At 40.5% G+C, this 20,494-nt stretch overlaps 1 protein-coding gene across 1 annotated transcript in view; it reads left to right on the top strand.

Moving 5' to 3' along the window:
• The window catches only part of FRAS1 (Fraser extracellular matrix complex subunit 1), a gene marked incomplete at its 5' end in the record, with an annotated part of 444,917 nt that overhangs the window by 270,299 nt on the left and 154,124 nt on the right, over nucleotides 1-20,494 (top strand). The window contains 8 exons of the mRNA XM_081100823.1: nucleotides 1,932-2,084; nucleotides 2,462-2,608; nucleotides 6,595-6,741; nucleotides 10,182-10,322; nucleotides 11,250-11,390; nucleotides 12,923-13,063; nucleotides 16,459-16,729; nucleotides 20,123-20,207. Of these exons, the coding sequence (XP_080956949.1) occupies nucleotides 1,932-2,084; nucleotides 2,462-2,608; nucleotides 6,595-6,741; nucleotides 10,182-10,322; nucleotides 11,250-11,390; nucleotides 12,923-13,063; nucleotides 16,459-16,729; nucleotides 20,123-20,207 (1,226 nt within the window). The remainder of the gene's footprint in view (nucleotides 1-1,931; nucleotides 2,085-2,461; nucleotides 2,609-6,594; nucleotides 6,742-10,181; nucleotides 10,323-11,249; nucleotides 11,391-12,922; nucleotides 13,064-16,458; nucleotides 16,730-20,122; nucleotides 20,208-20,494) is intronic.

Raw genomic sequence — 20,494 nt, 5'->3', positions numbered from 1 at the left:
CAGCTTCTAGAGATCCTTAAGATAAGACAAATCCATAAATATTTATTTATTGTACCCACGGAATACTCCCGAGACCTGCTTACTTTCTCTTCAAAGCATCCCCTGGGTGATTACTCTTTCATTTCTCTAATTGCACACTAGAGAAAGCTGCAGGTAGTTGCAACTAGTGTTTCGATCTCTGCACACCTGCAGACCTTGTTGATGCATGCCTGAGCCCAGAACTCTCTGCAAGTACTTGCTTTAAAGAGGAAGAGGCCATGACCTTTCAACTAATCTCGCCTTGCGTCAGTAATGGGCCCAATCGGAACACGTATCCACGCATTTAGATAATCACAAAGCACAGCCGCCTCCATTTGCTCCAGCAACTTTTGAAGCTTTTCTGAGTCTCCCTTTGGACATGTAGGGTTGTGCTCCTGGCACTGTGAGTAGGGCACAGGAATAAAGATTTTAAAAAGTTTGGCATTGTGTGGAAACCAGACATTAAGTCAAGGAAAATTGCCTCCTTATCATATTTCTCTCCATACAGTCATAATCTCCTTTATGAATCTCTGAAGGGCTGTCACGAGGCTTCATTTGGCTCTTAGGCTATTCAGAATTGTTCCTAATACTAGCAAAGGCTGCCTGTAACTTGAAACTCCCAAAGTTCAGAGAAAGGTCAGGGGCTGTTCGTTTGCCTGCTGCAGCAGGGTCAGCATTTTTGAGGACTTTTGCTTCAACTGCTGGAGTCATTATAAAAGTGCTAGCATGGCTTCTCATGCAGGTGAGTGGGTGCTGGGTATGGGACTCAAATCTGCTTCTTGCACAGGGAACACATCTCAGATGATCAGCAGTTAAGAAAATGTATCACTGAAGATATAGAGAGAAAGACCTGTTTTAGTAGAGTTCAGGGGTCAGCAATCTGTTTCAATGACAGGATTGTTTTTAGTCTAAACATCAGTAGTTATCCCTGTCTGTATTTACAAGACTTTGAGATGAAACAAGACTATCTGGTCCCTGAGTGAGACATTAGCAAGTACAAAAGTGCTTTGAATCCAAAGGGGACGATGGAAAGGCCTTATAACCAGAGTTCTCGCTTCTTTTTCCTCGGTCTTTTACTCCTCTTTTATTTTGGTGGGTAATTATGGATTTGTGTATTTCTTCCACCTTTGGAATGGAGGATGGTCAATGGGACTTAAAGGGTAATTATCAGGACAGATGTTTTCACCTAAATGGGAGATGAACACAATCAAGTTCTTTAATTAAAGGATGTCTATTATATGGGCGAGAACAAGAGGCAGCGCTGGCCATACCAAGTAATTTGTCTTATAGCTTCAGTCATAACTGGTACAACAGAGCTTCTGCAAGCTATGTTTTGCATCATGAAAATGAATTTTCAACTCATAACTCTTTGTCATAAATTTTCCTTTAGTTAAAAATTAAAGTTTTCCACGATCTGAACCCAATGATTTACTAACTCCAATCCCCCCGTACAAATGCCTGAGACTGGTATACTGCCTCTGGAAGACCGAATCTGGGAAGGCAGTGAGCACAGCTCAGAAGCACGGGGAAGGGGGCGCATGCTGTCCTCGAGTTCTCGGAGCTCATGGGGAAATGGTGATAGTATCGATGACACTGTTTCTGTGGGTCTGACAGTTCGCTGTATACGCCTCGCAAGTATCTCTATCACAAGCTGCCCTAGGACTTGAAGGTCGTTCAATTGGAAAGGGATGAAAACTCCATTGATGTGCTGGGCCTGGCCATTTGCTAAAATCCTCAAACACACAATTTGTGCAGATCCCTCACTTCTGCTCTACTGCCAGATACTGCCTTTGGGCACTCAAACTGTCTGTGCTGCAACGGTGGTAATTGCAGTTCCATCTGCCCTTTTGGTGCAGTGATGAGTCTTGGTGCTTCCATCATCTGCTTCCTCTGTGCTCCCTTGCCCTCTCCAGACTGCCATCCTCTGTGCCAGCAGTGTGCAGCTGATCTCCACAACCCCGGGAGCATCTGCCTGAGGTGCCAGAACACCCAGTTCCTGCTGCTGCGGGACCACTGTGTCCCTGACTGCCCTTCTGGATATTACGCGGAGAAAGGAGCTTGTAAAAGTAAGTAAGTGTTGGACACAGGAGCTGGTGGTGCCTGTTGAGCTTCTCTTTCGGGTAATAGCTGAGGAGACTTGGGGCGGGGGAGAGAGGAGAGAGAGAACAGGAGGGGAGGGCAGGGGATGGGTGGGGAGGGCAGGGGTAGGGAGGGGAGCAGAGGGTGCACACTGTGATAATAAATCAGACCAGCTAATGCTCTCAGCATTGGGGCTATTAAAAAATGTATCCTTATTGTTGAAGGTATTACAGATGTCCCCCTTTTCCCCCCAGTGACCCCCTCCTTCCCACACCCACCCCAGCACTGGGCTTTTATGAACAGTTCTGGGGATACTACTTTGGAAAGGAGTTTGGCTTCATAGGTTCTCTTTGTGTCTCTGCAGAATGTCACTCCTCCTGCAGAACCTGCCAGGGCAGGGGACCCTTCTCCTGCTCCTCATGTGGCACCGGCCTCGTTCTGTCCCACCTTGGCACCTGCAGCACCACCTGCTTCCCAGGGCACTATCTCGATGACAGCCATTCTTGTCAATGTAGGTTTTAAAACATGAGTTTTCTCTCTTTTCCTTTGCTTCCGTTTTCTTACCTGTAGCCGTTATTTTTATAAAAGGATGAAAATTAATCTAAAAAGGCATATGGATGCCATTAGCAGATTTAATCAGATATCACCCTAATTCGAAGTGCTGGGCTGGGCCTCTCCTCTGCCAGTACCAGCTGTGTGATCTTGGGTCAGTTATTTATTTAATCTCTCTGTTCTGTAGTTATTTTATTAAAAAATAAAAAAATATTAGTCTATTTCCTTTTATTGTTTCCTTCAGCATTTGAATTACAAGGTCCTAAGCAGAGATCATTCTAGCACACAATCAGTGACCTCAGCACTTCTCTGGATTCAATTTGTTTTTGACATGTATTTGTTGAATATTGACAATATGGAGGGCTTGACATGCACAGAGTATTTAGTTTCTGCCCAAACAGTAGTTATTTTGTCTTGCATGAGAGTTAATTGTATAGATGTCTTATTTTTGAAAGAAGTCAAAATATGATTAATTACTGAGTCAGGCAAAACAAAGAGTTAGGATAAATTAGGGAAAGGGCAAATCTGAGGAAATAAATTAGGAAATCCTTCACAGATGACAGAACACTTTTAAAAATGGACTGAGGTGGCTGACTTTATTTCAATCATTGAAGTGTCATTTGATATATATATATATATATATATATATATATATATATATATATATACTTTCTCATTTGAAAATGAAAGTTAACAAATACAGTGCTGATATTTCAATTTTATGTCCTAGGAAATACAATGTTGGAGCAATTATAGAGTAGTGGTTAGGAGAGTTGGCTCAAGAGTCAGGAGTTCAAATCCTACCTACCACTTACTAGCTTTGTTACCTTGAGCAAGTAAATTAATCACTAGTTCACTCATCTCTTTCTTCACTGTCTACTGTCCATGGAGTCAGTGACCTTAGAGAACTGCACCTGCTACTCCAGATGTGGTCATCCCAACATGACTGCAATAGGACTAATACCTCATAGCTTGGAGAAATGCTCCTTACCCACATCCCTCCGAAGATGGAAGCTGAGGACCTAAGGGGCTCTGGTATGTGCAGAACTGCCCTGAGTGAGATAAGCACATTTGCAGATTGCCTTGGAGAAGGGTGAGGGGATAGATGAGAGAGGAAGAATGGTTCAGACAGGAATAGTGGAAGCCTGTGCTTCTCAGTGTGACACTAGTGCATCCTCCAAATCCTCTTAACGTTTCAAGATGCTCATTGTGAATCTATATTATTTTGGAAGTCAGTGAAGGGGCTGAGTTTTACACTGAGGTAGCAAGGTGAAATGAAAGACTGCATAGAAGGATTCAAGAGCATGGAGGCAGACAGAGGCTTGAGGAAGTATTACAGGAAACTCAGCTGTGTACTGACCTGTGACCCCAGTCCAAGGAACTGGCATTTGGGCCTCTTTTTGCAGCTCCCTATCAAGTAGGGGGTTCCAGGTGACATTTAGTTTACATGTAGGCTCTTCAGCTCAAGAGTGTATTCATTTCCTTAGTAACCATATCACACTTATAATACGCTTTTAATCAACTAAAACTTTCAGATCCTTTTTTATAAGAATTGCTGTCTAAGGCCTTTTGTATCCGATACTTGTGTTCATTTGTTATGGAACATAAATGTAAGGCTTATAGTTTTGTTTATATTATCTTATTACTTTTAGTTTATTGCCTCAACTGGCAAAATAGGTTTGAGTTGTTATTCTTTCAGCTGGTAAAACTTAACTACTGTGTTTCCTATATAGGTATATATGACATATTTCAATATCATTAGCATGACATCATTGTTTTCATTAATTAACAGTTATTAATAAAAATATTGATCAAGTAAAAAATAATGACTTGGTCATATTACTGTACTAGACATTTATTTTACCAATTACAAAGATTTCCTGATCACGTTTGAGTATGCATTTCAACCATCTTTAAAACCATCTACAACTACTAGACCCCTTTATTTTTGTATTCACCAGTTTATCTTTGGGATCATTATCAAACATTTTGCCAAAATTAAGATGCGCCATGTGTAGAAATCCTATTAAAACAAAAGAAGGATAAAAGTTTACTGTCATGTAAGTTTCCAACATTTAAAATATTCTTTTCTAACTATTCCCAAATTATCTGAAACTCCCATCTAGAATTTTTATGGGACATTTCATTACAAATCTACATACTCTAATGAATATGTTATATCATTGCTTTTTCTTATAGGTAAAACAAGAGGTTTTCTTTCTTTTTATTTCACAGTGAGGTGATTTTCCTACAGTGTGCCTCATGCTTTGATACCCCATAGATTTAAAACTCCCTTGATCACTCTGTAGACTTTTCCTGTGACCTATATTTAGAGAAGATTTTAGAATGAGGTAGAGATGCTAGTGCTTGAGGGTATATAATTAAAATATCTGGCTTCTTTCATTTATGTAACAAGTGTTTACTAAACACCTACAAGATGATAGATAACCAGTGAGGTGCTGGGATTCTTGCAAGGAACAAAGCAAACCTGGCCTTTACTTTTATGAAGCTTTTAGCTTAAAGGATACAGATATTAAATAATCACTTAAATGAAAATGGTTATATATGGCATGAAATAAATGTATGGAGTGTTATAGAAACAGTAACTGGCAGACCTAGTCTAGACTGGAGAATCAGGGAAGGCCTTCTTGAAGAAGAGCCTGGAGAATGAGTACGAGTTAAAGACAAGAGACTTGGAGATTATATTGAGAGGATTCAAATATGTTAGTTAAAATGTATAGGTGGGACAAATAAAGGGAATGATGGAGGAGCAATATTTGTAGAAATGAAAGCTTGAAATTAATTTTTCAGGATTCAGGAAAAATATAAATGTATAGATGAGCCGTGGGCAAACTACGGCCCGCGGGCCAGATCCGGCCCATTTGAAATGAATAAAACTAAAAAAAAAAAAAAAAAAAAAAAAGACAGTACCCTTTTATGTAATGATGTTTACTTTGAATTTATATTAGTTCACACAAACACTCCATCCATGCTTTTGTTCCGGCCCTCCGGTCCAGTTTAAGAACCCATTGTGGCCCTCGAGTCAAAAAGTTTGCCCACCCCTAGTATAGATGAAATTGACCTCTGGAGCTTGAGCAATACAAATGAAAATATTACTCTGGTGGAAACATGGAAAATAGATTGCAAGGGGGTCAGATTAGATTTAGGGAAACTAATTAGGAGACTATGGTAGCAGTCCAAAGGAGATGATGATGGCTGGATCTATTGGTGGCATGTGTGGATATGGAGAAAAGCAAAAAGTTCTGAGAATTACATAGGAGAGTTCCAATAAATAGGATCCAGTGAGTGATTGGGAGTGAGGAAAAGGGGCTGTCAAAATAGACTCCCAGGTTTCTAGCATGAATAGTTGAGTAGATGGAGAAATGCCAGTTGCTCAGTTAGGGAAGATGGGAGTATGATCAGATTTAGGAATCATCCCTCAGTGCCTAAATTAAGTAAACAGTTGCTAAGAATCACAACTGGGCAAATCAGTAAACCAGGTCACCTTTAAGTCCATTGTATCTTAAAGTTGATGCCAAATTTTAATCTTGACATCATATAAACTCTGAATCTATGTCATTAACTAAGGGGGCTTGATTCCTTAAGAAGTAAGGTTCAAATAAAACTCTGGACTATCTATCATTTCAGAGATCTTGGGCTAAGTATAAATTCTGTTGCTGAATCACAAAGGCAATTTGAATGTGGGATTTCTATTCGTGGGTTTATAATTTATCTTTTCTGGAAAATAAGATTATCTTTTTTTAATGTTGGAAAATAAGACTAACATTCTCTGTTTCTGTTGATCACAGGAGAGGGCTATGAGCCATAATTAAGGAACAGTTTGGAGCTGGGCTTTGTTTCTTTGCAGCATCTGTCTAGGTTTGATCAGTATGTCAGTATTTGCAATTGTAATCATCTGGTCATTTTCTTTTCCTATCTGCTCAGCATGCAACCCGCACTGTGGAAGCTGTGATTCCCAGGCCAGCTGTACCTCCTGCCGAAATCCAAACAAGGTCCTGCTCTTTGGGGATTGTCAGAATGAGAACTGTGCCCCACAGTACTATCTTGACTTCTCCACCAAGACATGCAAAGGTGAAGCTCGTCCTGAGTTGTACAGTTCTTTTACCACTGATGCCCCTTTACTATAGATGTTCATCCCCCACCTTGGGAAAATACTGTCATCATGCATTTAGACTTTCTCTGATGATAGCAAGAAGTCATTATGTATGTATGTATTCATGTATTCACTCATTAATTTATGTATTAAAGGTTCAAGCAGGGAGCTGAAATATATGTATTAGGTTAAACAAATATTTTTGAGCACCTACTATGCACCAGCCATTGTGTAAGTTAATAGTAACGAGACCAGGGGTGGCAAAGTGAAAGCCCTCTGGTTGTATTTGGCCCACAGAATCTTCCAGTGTTTCAAAATGTTTAATACTTGCCTTTTAAAAATCAGAAAACATACCATACAAAAATTGAGATTTTTCTAAGTCAGAAGATCTGGCAAAACTGGATTTGCATTCCCGGAATGCGACAGGAGGTTGGCATGAGTAGCTGTCGCCTCTGTTGGATAGAGCATGATCTCCGAAGGTCACCACAGTCCTCACTGTTCCCTATTCCATCACACAGGCCTATTTAAAAGATTTACACTACCTTCCTGGGCCCCATAGGCACTAGCATTTACAACTCTAGAATGCTAGACTCTATGCTTAATGCAGACAGGAGTTGTATCTGATTTGTTCATCACTGCTTAACATACTGAAATGAGTGAAGACACAGTCCCTGTCCTCATGGAGTTTATAATATCAAAAACCAATTGCCTTTTTCTTTGTTCTCCAGTGGTTGGAATTCTAGGGGATTTTGCTCTTTGAATGGCCGTGCTCAGCCAGAGGAAAAGCAGAGTTCAAGGGTGATTTTCCTTGCTCTTGTTCTTTCCCTTCTCCATTCCTCTATTCCACACTTCCCTCTGTATCTCCAGTTCTGCCAGGGAAGCTAGGGCTCAGATATGGAGGTCAAACGTCTGTCCGGTAAACTTGGGATGCTTGAAGCCTTTGCACCATTGCACACTATCCATTCCAGGAAATTCTCCTTGGTTGTCAACTTAGGTGGTCTGCTGTGCCCGAGACCAAAGAAGCTTTTCTGTTTCTTCCCTCCTAACCAGTGAATGTTAGTTTGCGGTGAAAAACAAGATCATCACAAATCCTCCCTGTTGTAAATGATTTCGTAACCATGCTGGCAGTTTTCAAGGCTCTATGTTAGTCATTTTCCCTCAGGACTGATTCAGCCAAATAAATGAGTGAGATTAACTTTATAAATCTTCTTGGAAGCACATGTACTGTCTTGCACGTTTACCTGCTTCCTTGGGACTTAGAAATATTGCATCAAGGAAGAGGGAAAGTGACTAATGAGCGGTTTTCCCAGCTTCTTCTCAGGGAGGGGAGGTGGGCTGAGGCAGCACAGAGTGGAGATATTTCTCCAAGATAAACAGTTCAGCAGCAAACCTTTAGGAAGCTGCTACCATATGTCAGGCACTATGCAGGGTTCTTTACATTCATTATTTCAGTCTTCACAGTAGCCTGATGCAATAGGTATGATTCTTTTTTTTCCCAGCTAAAATATATTAAAATTTATTTCAAAATGCATACAATATTATTCTGTTACACTGATTTGGCTTAAGCTCCAAAAATGCTCAAGTATTCCTGTTGAAATTAGAATAGGTCAATTGTAGAGAAGAAATATCAGACATTTCGAGTCTATAACTACTCTTTAAGGATGAGGATTTCCATATTTAGAGAACATCGTGTCCCTAATTATTTATTGTGGCTCAAGTCTAATTCACCCATGCTATATTTTAATTCTGCTCAAATATTTCTAGAATTCCAAAGTATCTCTAGCACCAGTTCCCTGACAAAGTTAGCTGTTTAAATTAAACCAACTATTTTTCCATACCCTGGATGAGATAGATGATAAAAATGCAAACACATACTCACACAAAAAACACACACACAAAGAAACTATTTTTTTGCACCGTTAATAGTTCCTTTTTCATAAATATTGTTTTAAGTATCTGAGCACCTTACCCACAACAAACCATGTATTTATACCCCACAAATCTTCCCATGCAGAGATTTTGCATACTACTAAATCCCCATCTGAGGACTACAATCCATTCTAATTCTACTGTAGACACTAGCTATAATTAAAGTATCAATAGGTATGATTCTTATTTCTGTTTTACAGACAAGGAAACTGAGGCTTAAAACGTTTAAGGGAGGCATGTGAGATATGCAGATAAAAAGCAGCAAAGCCACAACTTGCATAAAGACTTACCTGACTTCAAAACTAAGCCCTTAACCATGCTGCTGCCCCATCTCCCACGCATGAAGCATACCTTATTAGCAAGCACTTTGTTTTCAAACATGAGTTTTCTGACTGTATCCGAACTGCCTCAGCAACGACAGCTATAGTAATCACAATAACAAAGCAATAGCAGCAGCAACATGTTCTTCTTGCCTCAACCTCTGAGATTGACTATAGTTCTGATGTCGAGCCTGATCACCTATGTTTCTTTTATTTCTTTAAATGTGTTTTTATTGATTTCAGAGAGGAAGGGAGAGGGAGAGAGAGATAGAAACATCAATGATGAGAGAAGCATTGATCCACTGCCTCCTGCACACCCTCTACTGGGGATGGAGCCCACAATCCGGCCCTGTGCCCTGACCGGGAATCGAATAGTGACCTCCTGGTTCATAGATCGACGCTCACTCAACCACTGAGCCATGCCGACTGGGCCACCTGTGTTTCTAACAACCCCACTGGATTATCTGGGCCACATCTAGGGCTGGGACCCACTAGAACATAAGGTCCTTGAGGGCAGGGTCTACACCTCTCACTTTACACCCTCGCCCAATGCTGAGTATCCTGCAGGTGCTTGCTGAGTGGATGAACCTGTAAATGTATCGGTTCTGCTCTACATGAGATTGTCTGTTCCTTCAGTAAGCCCTTTATTCTGGACAGGTCCTTCATGCCCTGTCTCACTCTACCATTGTTGGTTCTTTCTGTCCTGTTGGTCAGCACCTGATTTTTGAGAAGTAGAGATTGTGGGCTGGTCATGGAGATAGAAGATGCATTCTTAGTTGACTCTCTGACATCCTTTCTCTCTCAAGCATTTGGAGGGGGTCCGCAAATTGGCCACTCCCTACAGCAGGCTTTGCATGAAGATGTGTGACTCAGGGATAAAGAACTGGGGGCTTGTGGAATAAGATCGAGTTGGCCTGGCTCTTCAGCAGCCCCACTGACAAACAGGCTCAGGAGCAGGAGCGGTCCATGTACACGCTCATGTCTCACATCATTAGGAAACACTAAACCTCAGAGAAGTGCCCAGGCTACTATCAGTAGAGTCGCTAGAGCTCACTTGTCTGACATCTCTTATGTGGGACTCACTTTCCCCCTTGCAGCTGCAGGCAGTATCCTCATAAATTAGGTGCTGGACAGAAAGGAAGCTGGTCTAATGAGGCCTTTCTTTCTAGAGTGTGATTGGAGTTGCAATGCGTGCAGCGGGCCTCTGAGGACAGACTGCCTGCAGTGCATGGATGGCTACGTTCTCCAGGATGGCACCTGCGTGGAGCAGTGCGCACCATCATTCTACCGGGACTCGGGACTCTGCAAGGGTAAGTGTCTGGAGCCCCTGCTCTGTGCTCATCCAAGCTTCAGCCTCTTCTCGTTGTGCTGTTCTGAGAAGGAGCCTGTGGCTGGTTCGCAGCCTGGCTTTGTGTCTAATTTCTGGTTTCTTTTCTAAGAACTTTTCTTTCGTATAATGAAAATGTCTTTTTCCTTCCTCTCATGCCCAAATACATTTCCTAAAATTTGAGGGCACTATGGAAATAATGGGAGTGTATGGCCATGGAAACAGGTATGTTTGGGCCATTACTTTTGGGTTTCCTTAAAAATTGAACAGGCCTGCACTCCAGATGGAAAGGTCTGTGTCCTCTGGTCCCTTGAGTACATGGACCAACCTCATTATTCACCATCTGTTTCCCACAGCCCTCCATACAGCTTATATCTCACCATCACCTTTCTCTGGTCCAGGACCCCCTTCAGCCTCAATTTAACACCACACAATCTTCAGACCTTGAAATGCCCACCCAAAGTGCCCAGAAAACATTCTTGGGAGCATTGTTGAGAGACTCTGATAACTGACTGGGTGAGTCAGGAGAAAGATTGACATTTCAGCAAAAATGGTACAGAGAGCCAAGGACTAGTTGATAACAATAATGGCTAATACCTGTTCATTTCTAGCTTGCCTAGTATTTTCCATTATTTAATTTGATCTTCACCCAGGGAGCTAGGGGGATAGTATGTCCACCCCCATTTTGTAGGAGAGACCGCTGAGGCTCAGAGAAGTGGAGTAACTAGTTCTCCCCTCCAGCTGGTAAGTATGACAGTCTCAACCAGGAGCCCGACTCCTTGCTCCTGTCTGCAGCTTTGCCCAGCCACAAGGTTATAGCGCTCATTGCTGTCTAACACTGCCCCGCTGTCAGGACCAGGAGCCCCTGGGAAAGCCATACACATTCCTGTCGACTTGACTTGTCTTTCAGGCTGTGACAGCCACTGTCTCCAGTGCCAAGGTCCCCAGGAGTGTACCCGCTGTGAGGAACCATTTCTCCTCTTGGGAGCCCAGTGTGTCCAGGAATGTGGGAAGGGATACTTTGCAGATCATGCCAGTCGCAAATGTGCAGGTAACTTGGAAACCAGGATGAATTATCTGGAAAAACGTAAAGGAGCAAGCTATTCAGGTGTGCTGATCCTCAGGTAACCAAGGAGAATTGGAATCAGAAGTAGCATGAAAACTCAGGGAGTTTGGCCTAAGCAATTGATGACTTCCCATGAAACCCACCAATTGCTGGTTAAATGGAATATAAAAGAGCAGGCCAATAATTCTCTTGCACAAATCAATATTGTCCCTAATTGTCTTTATGGAAATGAGGCCAATATTTTATGGAATGTAAAGCTTACGTATACCCATTAAGAGTGGATCAACCCTGTAGATGTGAGCATAGAATTATCAGTGTGTAGACTAAATAACCAGTGATCCTGATATTTGCCATAATATCCTTGAAGAGTAGAATTTCTGGAGATACTTTAGTGAGACACATTAATCTTTTATTATGAAACTGAAGTTAAGCCCAAAGTCTAAATTACCTTGTCTATTGAGTTATTGAGGAGAGTTTCCTTAGTGTGTTCTCATCATTTCTGTCAAAAATGTAATACTGTTTGCCCCACTTTAATGAACACCTGACATTTAATAGTAACGCCATTACCCAGGCTTAGCATTTTATACTTCACCAAATTTCCTTCATCAGCATTGTATCATTTAATATTTACAATGGCCTGGTAAAATATGGCAGGCACTATGAATCCTGTTTTGCAAGTCAAAACAACAACAACAACACACACACACACACACACACACACACACACACACACACAGAGAGAGAAAAAACAAAGAGGCTAAGAGTATTAAATAGGGCAACATAAAATAAAATATTAAACCCAAGTTGTTTTGTTCTAATCCAGTGCCTTTTAAACTGTACTGTGCTGCATTTCTCTACCAAAATCTTATCTACTGAAGCAGAAAAATAATTCTAGATTACTAACTTGACCCAAAGAAATCATCTATGGTCCTTTAAATAGCTTGATCACCTATTGCATTTAAAATAATAATAATTAAGAAAATAGGAGAGTAGCAGTGATAGTTGTAGTGCGATTGAGCCCTTTTGTGTGCCAGGCACTGTTCTACTCACGACATACATAACACACGTATTCCTCCCAACAATCATTTGTATTAGGTGCTATCAGTTTCCCCATTTTTTTTAAAAAAGAAACTTGCACCACAGATTGTTAGAGGAACTTACCCATGTTTGGCAGCTAGTAAGTGGTAGCAGAGGAACAGTACCCAGAAAAGGCCTATGCTCTTAATCACTATAAACTGCCTCTCTTACAAGTCAATATGGTTAACTTTCTAAACAATTCATTTATGTGAAACATTTTCACATCACAGTGTATAAGGCAAGAGTGCTCCTCCCTATCACTTCCCTTCCGAGGGTTGATCAGCTCTCTGTGAAATTCTGTAAGAGACTGGAATTCTCTTTTGCTGCAGTTGGCGGCCATGTGTGTTTGTGCTCTCACTCTTCTTTGCTTTACCACGGTGGCCCTGGCTGGGTGCCCGTGCCTTTGTTGTGCATCATTTAGTGTGTCCTCTCTTCAATAGCCTGCCCTCGGAGGTGCTTGCAGTGCAGCCACAGAAGCCGGTGTCACCGCTGTGACCATGGATTCTCTCTGAAAAGTGGCCTTTGCGTTTCCAACTGTGTTCCTGGCTTCTCTGCCCACTCATCTAACGAAACATGTGCTGGTAAGTACTTCTCCACTGGTGGCTGATGAGTTCACCTGCAGTTTCTACATGCAGAGGCTGTGTGTGCACATGCAGTGGACTCATGTGGTATAAAATGCAGGATTCCCATTCCTGGGGAAAACACCAGTGCCGCTAGGAATAAGGAAATCTTTATAGAACGTAAAAGCTTGGGAAAACTCAACTTCTAAACTTTTTAGAGAAGAAAAAGAAGCAATCTTCTTAAAAAGTTAACTATGCCCTTGCCGGTTGCTCAGTGGCTAGAGCGCTGCCCTGCAGACCAAGATCCTGTGTTTGATTCCTGGTCCAGGGCATGTACTTTAGTTGTAGGTTCAATCCTCAGCCCCCATTGGGGCGTGTGTGGTAGGCAACCAGTCGTTGTGTCTCTCACATTCATGTTTCTCTCTCTCCCTTCCACTCTCTCTAAAAATCAAAGGAAAAATATCCCTGGGTGAGGATAAATAAATAAATAGAAAGTCAACTGTCAGATCAGAAATTTGGCATAAAACTTACTTATGTTCCTGAATTACAACTATGTTGCAGAAAATTACATATATACTTATATAGATATAATTTATTTATATTTATATAAACTTGTAGAGCTGATAATGCCAGGATGCAATGGTGCATCCTTTGTGCACATGCTAGAGATAACTTACAAATAAATAATGAATAGTGTGAGGAGCTTGCCCCATTAGGTTCATACATTTGAAGCAAATAGATTTCAAGCCATATTGTTTGCCATTAAGAATGAGGTAACAGCCCTAGCTGGTTTGGCTCAGTGGCTAGAGCATCGGCCTATGGACTGATGGGTCCTAGGTTCAATTCTGGTTAAGGGCACATGCCCGGGTTAGGGCTCAATCCCCAGTGTGGGGCATGCAGGAGGCGGCCAATCAATGATTCGCTCTCATCATTGTTGTTTCTATCTCTCTCTCCCTCTCCCTTCCTCTCTGAAATCAATAAAAATATATATATATATTTTTAAAAAAGAATGAGGTAACAAGTTAAAAGGGTGGAGCTAGTCTTATCCAAAATATCAATGAACACTTTATATAACAAAGAGAAGCAAATTTAAATTGTCTTAATTTTCAACCTCTAAAGTTTTAGAGGAGAATAAAACTTGGGAGTTCTGTTATAGCTGAGCCTTCCTTGGCTTTGCATATCCTTTATCAATAACAAGAGGCATACTTTAATGCATGCAGTCAGTCATATTTTCCATCTCTGTATTTCTGACCTCTAAAGATATTAAAACTTCACGTGAGAAAACGTATCTTTGGCTTATTTTATTGGGATCCTTCTAAAAACAACAAGTACTTGAGAGTCAGCATGTTCCTCTTAGGATGTAATACAAGTCAATGTGCGAATGTGAATTACTCTCACCTTCGTTAGTAATCTTACAATAGAAGAAGTCCCCCTGAAAGTTGGCATCACTAACTGTCCTGTCTGGCCTACCTTCAAGTCCAGGCAAAACAACTTGCAGGAGACAGAATGGTCAGAAATCCTAATTTATCCATCAGATGTTTCCTGTGGACAAAGATTGTAAAACTTTTAAACAAAGTGTGTATATTTCACATGAATTCTGAATATAAGCCATTGATAATCCTACTTCAATGGAGATTAACTGGTACTGTTCTAGCATTGGTATTAAACACTTACCTCTTTTCTTGCCCTTGGTGGGTCTGATGGCCAGATAGGACAAATGTCTTAGGATTGTGGTTCTCAACCCTGGAGCCTATTGGGATTGATTGCCTGGGAGTTTATAAAATCATGAAGGGCCCACCCCAGAACATGTAAGTCAAGATCTCTGGTGGTGGAGCTCACGTATCAGTATTGTTTTAAAGATCCCTATGTGATTCTTCACTGCTATTATTATTGAATATAATTCCCATACCCTAAAATTCACCCTTTAAAGTATACAATGCAGCGATATTTTTTATATTTTTAATATATTCACAAAGTTATGCATCCATCACCACTATCTAATTCCAAGACACTTTACTTACCCTAAAGAGAAATTCAGTAACAATTAGGAGTCTTTCCCCATCACTCCCTCACCACAGTCGCTGGCTACCACTGATCTACTTTCTGTCTGTACAAATTTGCCTATTTTGGACATTTCACATAAATGGAGTCATACAATATGTGGCCTTTAATGTCTGGCTTCTTCCACTTGGCATAACGTTTTTAAAGTTTCTCCATTTGTAACATGTATCAGTATGTCATTTCTTTTTTTATGCTTGAATAATATTCCATTGTGTGGATATACCACCTTTTTATTCCTTCATCAGTTGAACATTTGGCTTGTTTCCACTTTTTACCTATTATGAATAATGCTGCTATGAATATTTGTGTAGAAGTTTTTGTATGGATATATGTTTTTAATTCTCTTGAGGATATGCCCAAGAGCAAAATTGGTGGGTCATATGATAGTAGCTCTATATTTAATTATCTGAGGAACTACAAGACTGTTTTCCCAAGTAGCTACACTGCTTTACATTCCTACCAGCAATATATGAGGGTTCTAATTTCTCCACATCCTCAGGAACAGGTTTTACCATCGTTCCTAGTGGGTGTGAAGTGGCATCATTTTGTGGTTTTAATTCGCATTTTCCTGATTGTTAATGATGTTGAGCACCTTTTCATTGTGCTTATTGGCCTTTTTATACCTTCTTTGGGGAAATGCTTATTCAAATTCTTTGCTTATTTTAAAATTGGGTTGTCTTTACTGCTTTGGAAGAGTCCTTTATATATTCTGGATTCAAGTTCAGTTCCAGGGATATCTAACTTGTAAATATTTTATCTCATTCTGTGGGCTGTCTTTTCACTTTCTTGCTGGTGTCCTGGTGAAGCAAAACATTCTTTTTTTAGTTTTAATGATGTCTAATATATCTATTTTTTTTCTTTTGTCACATCTGCTTTCTGTGTTATAGCTAAGAAAGCATTGCCTAATTCAAGTTCATAAATATTTACTCCTTATTTTCTTCTAGGAGTTTTATAGTTTAACACAGGGATGGGGAACCTGTTTTCTGCCAAGGGCCATTTGGATATTTATATCATCATTCGTGGGCCACACAAAATTATCAACTTAAAAATTAGCCTGCGATATTTGGTCAAACATTTAATTAACTCACCCCTAATGCCCAGGCAGGGCCAGACCAAATGATTTCTTACTTGGTCCTCGGGCTGGACATTCCCCACCCCTGTAAAAGAGCCTGTGTTCTTTCCCTGTGCATCCACAGTGAGAACCACTGGATTAGAAGGAAGCTTATGGTGGACAGTAGCCTAGAGCCTCATCTTTGTAGCTCTCTGAATGAACATTGCAAGCGTATTTCTTTAAATACACATACACCCCTAACTTGTGAATTACCAAGCCTGACCTTTGGATCCATGCTTTCCAGGCAGAACACACACTCCTGGTCTTCATGTGAATGGTTCTCTCACCCTGGCCATGGGTTTAATGAAGCCACTGGATTTTTCCCTCCTGAACGTCCAAGACCAGGATGGCAGGGTCGAAGACCTCCTGTTCCATGTTGTGAGCACACCCACCAACGGGCAGCTAGTGCTCTCGAGGAATGGGAAAGAGGTGCAACTCGACAAGGCTGGCCATTTTAGCTGGAAAGATGTGAATGAGAAAAAAGTGCGCTTTGTGCACAGCAAAGAAAAGCCCAGGTGACTCCGTGTTCCATTGTTTCCTTCCTGCCTCCTTTCCACCAGTGTTTTGCACCACCCTTATCCCCCCCAAACTCCCCTTTTCTCCACAGTTATCCCCTTCTCCTCTGAGAAAGATCCATACTCCACAAATGCCAAATGCTTTCAGCTGCCTGTCATCATTTCACTGTAATTGCTCAGAGAGTGTGCTTCTGTTAGAGGCATTTTCATTTTATCACATAATTATGGGTAATTCTCTGATGTGACAGGAAAGATCCTGGTACAATTACCCAGCTTTCTGGCCCAGCAGAAACAAAACTGGTTATACACCCAGATGCTCCAGCTGCTTCTTCAACATTAGTGTAATATACTGGGAGGAGGGAGTGGCTGGAGGATAGAGTGCACACTTTTCAAGGTGTTGTATGGGTCTTAGAATTTCAGAGTTGGAAGGAAACAAAGAGTCACAGTTTACTTTCTATTATCCACTTCATGGGATTAATTGTGGTTAATATTTAAGCCTGATCCAGTTTTCCTCTGATGTCTAGCATACTTCTGGCTGTCTTCCCCGCCCCAGCTGACATATGCTTCAGGAATGCAATTGAATGTTAACACTAACCCAAGCAAATATAGCCGTGTAATTAGCAGAGTAATTCCACTAAGCAGAAATCAGAGAATGCACCCCAAAGATTAGCCTCTTGGATTATCCTTCACCCTGCTCTGCTTCATTAGTGCAGGAAATTCAGACTGGTTTATTTGTAAACAAGGAGTTGATACCCAGGGAACAGCGATAAGGAAGCAGTGAATATTTTCTACTGTCACCACTAAACTTGAGATTTTGTTTAAGGTTTGTTTAAGGTGGGGAGAAAAGTAAATGGCCCTTTCACCATTTGCAGTTGAGAGCTGGTGAGCAAAGAAACTCTTACAGAAATAAGAGCAAGTAACATTCACTGAACACTAGCTATTAGCCAGGCACTGTGTTAACTACTTTATGTAAATTCTGTATATTTGTATTCCCAGTCTCCAGGCCTTCAGAATATAAAGTAATCTTACCCAAGGCCTTGCATCCTATGATGCACAGCTCAGACTTCAACCCAAGGCTTTCTGATTCCACAGCCCATGCCTTTAACCACTATGATTTCTGTCTTAATAATAGTAGGAATAATGGGCATGCTTCCATCTCCACGGGCATGCAGAAGTGTTGCTATAAACGGTGCTTAAAACTCTAGTACTTGATGCCATAGAATCACCCGTCAAGCTCATGCTCCATCTCCTGCATGCCTTTTGCTGCAAGTATAGTTAAATGTTTGCATATCTCATACACACACACACACACACACCTGTAGTTGTTTGTCTTGGAATCACTTGTGAAATGTGTATAAAGTACTTAAAGCTTCAAAGACAACCAAAGTGAAAAACCTCTTGTTTCTCTAAGCTTACCTTTTTAATCTCTCATCATCTATTTCCTCACAGAGTCAGCTTTGTACCCATAAACAGGACAAAGAATGGCAACTATTTTTAGGGAATTTTTAGCACCTTTTTGGTGTACACATTTAACATTGGATTTTCTTTATCTAAAAATTTAAACAAAAGAAGGAATGAGAGGAATAGTAAAAGAACCAGGCTTGGCAGAAACTCATGAAAAAAGCAAATGGTATGTCTCCGGATGATACAAAAACAAAAGACACAACCTGCCACACAGGTTTGTGGTTTTGTTTTCCCCGTCAAACACTGACCCTGATTCTTTAGGACTGGAATGCTTTAGGATTGCATTCCTCTAGGGTTGGAATGCTCCTGTGGAGTACAAGACAGATTGTAAATATAGTCATAGGAGACGAGATAAGCTCCATTGCTGAGATGCTGAACACAGTTATTGGAAGCTCACTGCCAACAAAAAATCATTTTCCCCACTAGGTTGGGAGTAACTAGCCCATCATTTGTATTCTCTTGAAAGCTGCAAGTGGGGATGGAGAGGAGCAGGATTTAAATGGGGCAGAAAATGAAGGGAAAAATAAAATTGGAGGGAATACAGCAAACTTTTTAAAATTAAGTTTTCTGAGGTACAGTTTGCATTTAATAAAATTTCCTATTTTAAATTACTGTTCTATGAGTGTTAACAAATGTATACTGTCTTTCAGCCTTGAGAACACAACCACATTCAAGGCATAAAACCCCCAAAACTCCATTTACAGTCACTACCTTCCCCAGTTCCTGGTAAACACTGATCTGTTTTCACCCTTGTAGTTTTGCCCTTTCTGAAATGTCATGTGAATGGAATCAGCAAGTATGTAATCTTTTGTTTCTGGCTTTTGCCGTAATGCTTTTGAGATCCATCCACATTCTTTCATGTATTGATAGTTAATTCCAAGAATACCTTTTAAAGAACTTTGAAAACAGTGGTCCCACCATAGACCAGAATTCAAACCCTCTCATATACATTAATTATGTCTTATCAGGCCACAGTGAGTTCTGTGCTTGGTTTGGCTTGAAGCGCGCAACTCCTACCTTTCCTTCTATTAGTCTCTGAAGCTGTTGAAACAACACTCTTTATGAGAAGTACAAACCACAACAAAGAGTGAGCCTTATTTTGTTTTCTTAATTAGGATTCTTTGGTTGTAAGTAAGGGAAGTCAACTTGAACTAGATTAAGGAAATAGTAAGGTGTGTTGTAACATTGCAGGTGTGGCCTAGATCTCAAACACATTAAGGGCAATGGGCCCCAGGGCCAGCCTGGAAGCTAGAACCAGGACCAGGAAGCAGGACTCGGTTCTTTCTCTTGTCTCTGTGTCTTGACTCATAGGCTTCATTGACCTCTCTCCTACAAACCAGCTCCTCCACATCCTCATCCACACTATGGTTTCCCAATAGTCAATAACCAGACATCCTTCCCTAGTCAAGTCTACATTAAATGTTGCATGTGTGTGGCTGGACAGGGAGGTGGCTAGAGTTATGTCATGAAAGCATTGCAAATATTGTTATTTGGGACCCACTCATATGATTGGGTAGGACGTGGCAAAAGGGTTTGCAGGGACTAGGGACTCATTGAGATCTACTCAAAGATTTTGAAAGATTCCTTTCTCATTCTTTAGTTTTATTTACCATTAGCCTATAATATATCACTAACCTTTCTTGGCCCAAAAACTGATTTTCAACGTTTTATAGATTCAATTTAGAGAAATAGGAAAAAAATTATGTAATTGTTACAATGAGATCTAAGAACACACAGTAGTTTTGTCTGCATTTCACTAGGTTCATATTTATCTGGTCATTTTTATTTATAGTATGAATGTTATATTACTGTAGTGGTTTGATCCAAATTCCTCCATGCACATAGCCTGGAAATGTTTTTAATCATTGTCATTCTAATGACTAATTTAATGGTTGCATTTTCTCATTTCTTCTTTGGAATTTCTTTTAGGAAAGGTTACTTTTCCCTGAAAATTAGTGACCAGCAGTTCTTCTCTGAGCCACAGCTGATCAATATACAAGCATTTTCAACACAGGTAATAAAAATGCCACACTATTAATAATTTTATGTGTCTACCAATTCTCAAGCACCAATAAAGATTTCTTGTAGTTGTAGATAAATGAATGAGCTGAATTAATCTTGTCTCAGTTTTCTCCTGAAATAATTTTTTTAAATATATATTTTTTATTTTTTTAAAATATATTTTATTGATTTTTTACAGAGAGGAAAGGAGAGAGATAGAGAGTTAGAAACATCGATGGGAGAGAAACATCGATCAGCTGCCTCTTGCATACCTCCTACTGGGGATGTGCCCGCAACCAA

The sequence above is a fragment of the Myotis nattereri genome (assembly GCF_964212035.1).
Source record: "Myotis nattereri genome assembly, chromosome: 1".
Classification (NCBI taxonomy): Eukaryota; Metazoa; Chordata; class Mammalia; order Chiroptera; family Vespertilionidae; genus Myotis; species Myotis nattereri.
Note: the sequence above shows the minus strand (reverse complement) of the source record. Positions and strands in the feature narration are given on the sequence as shown.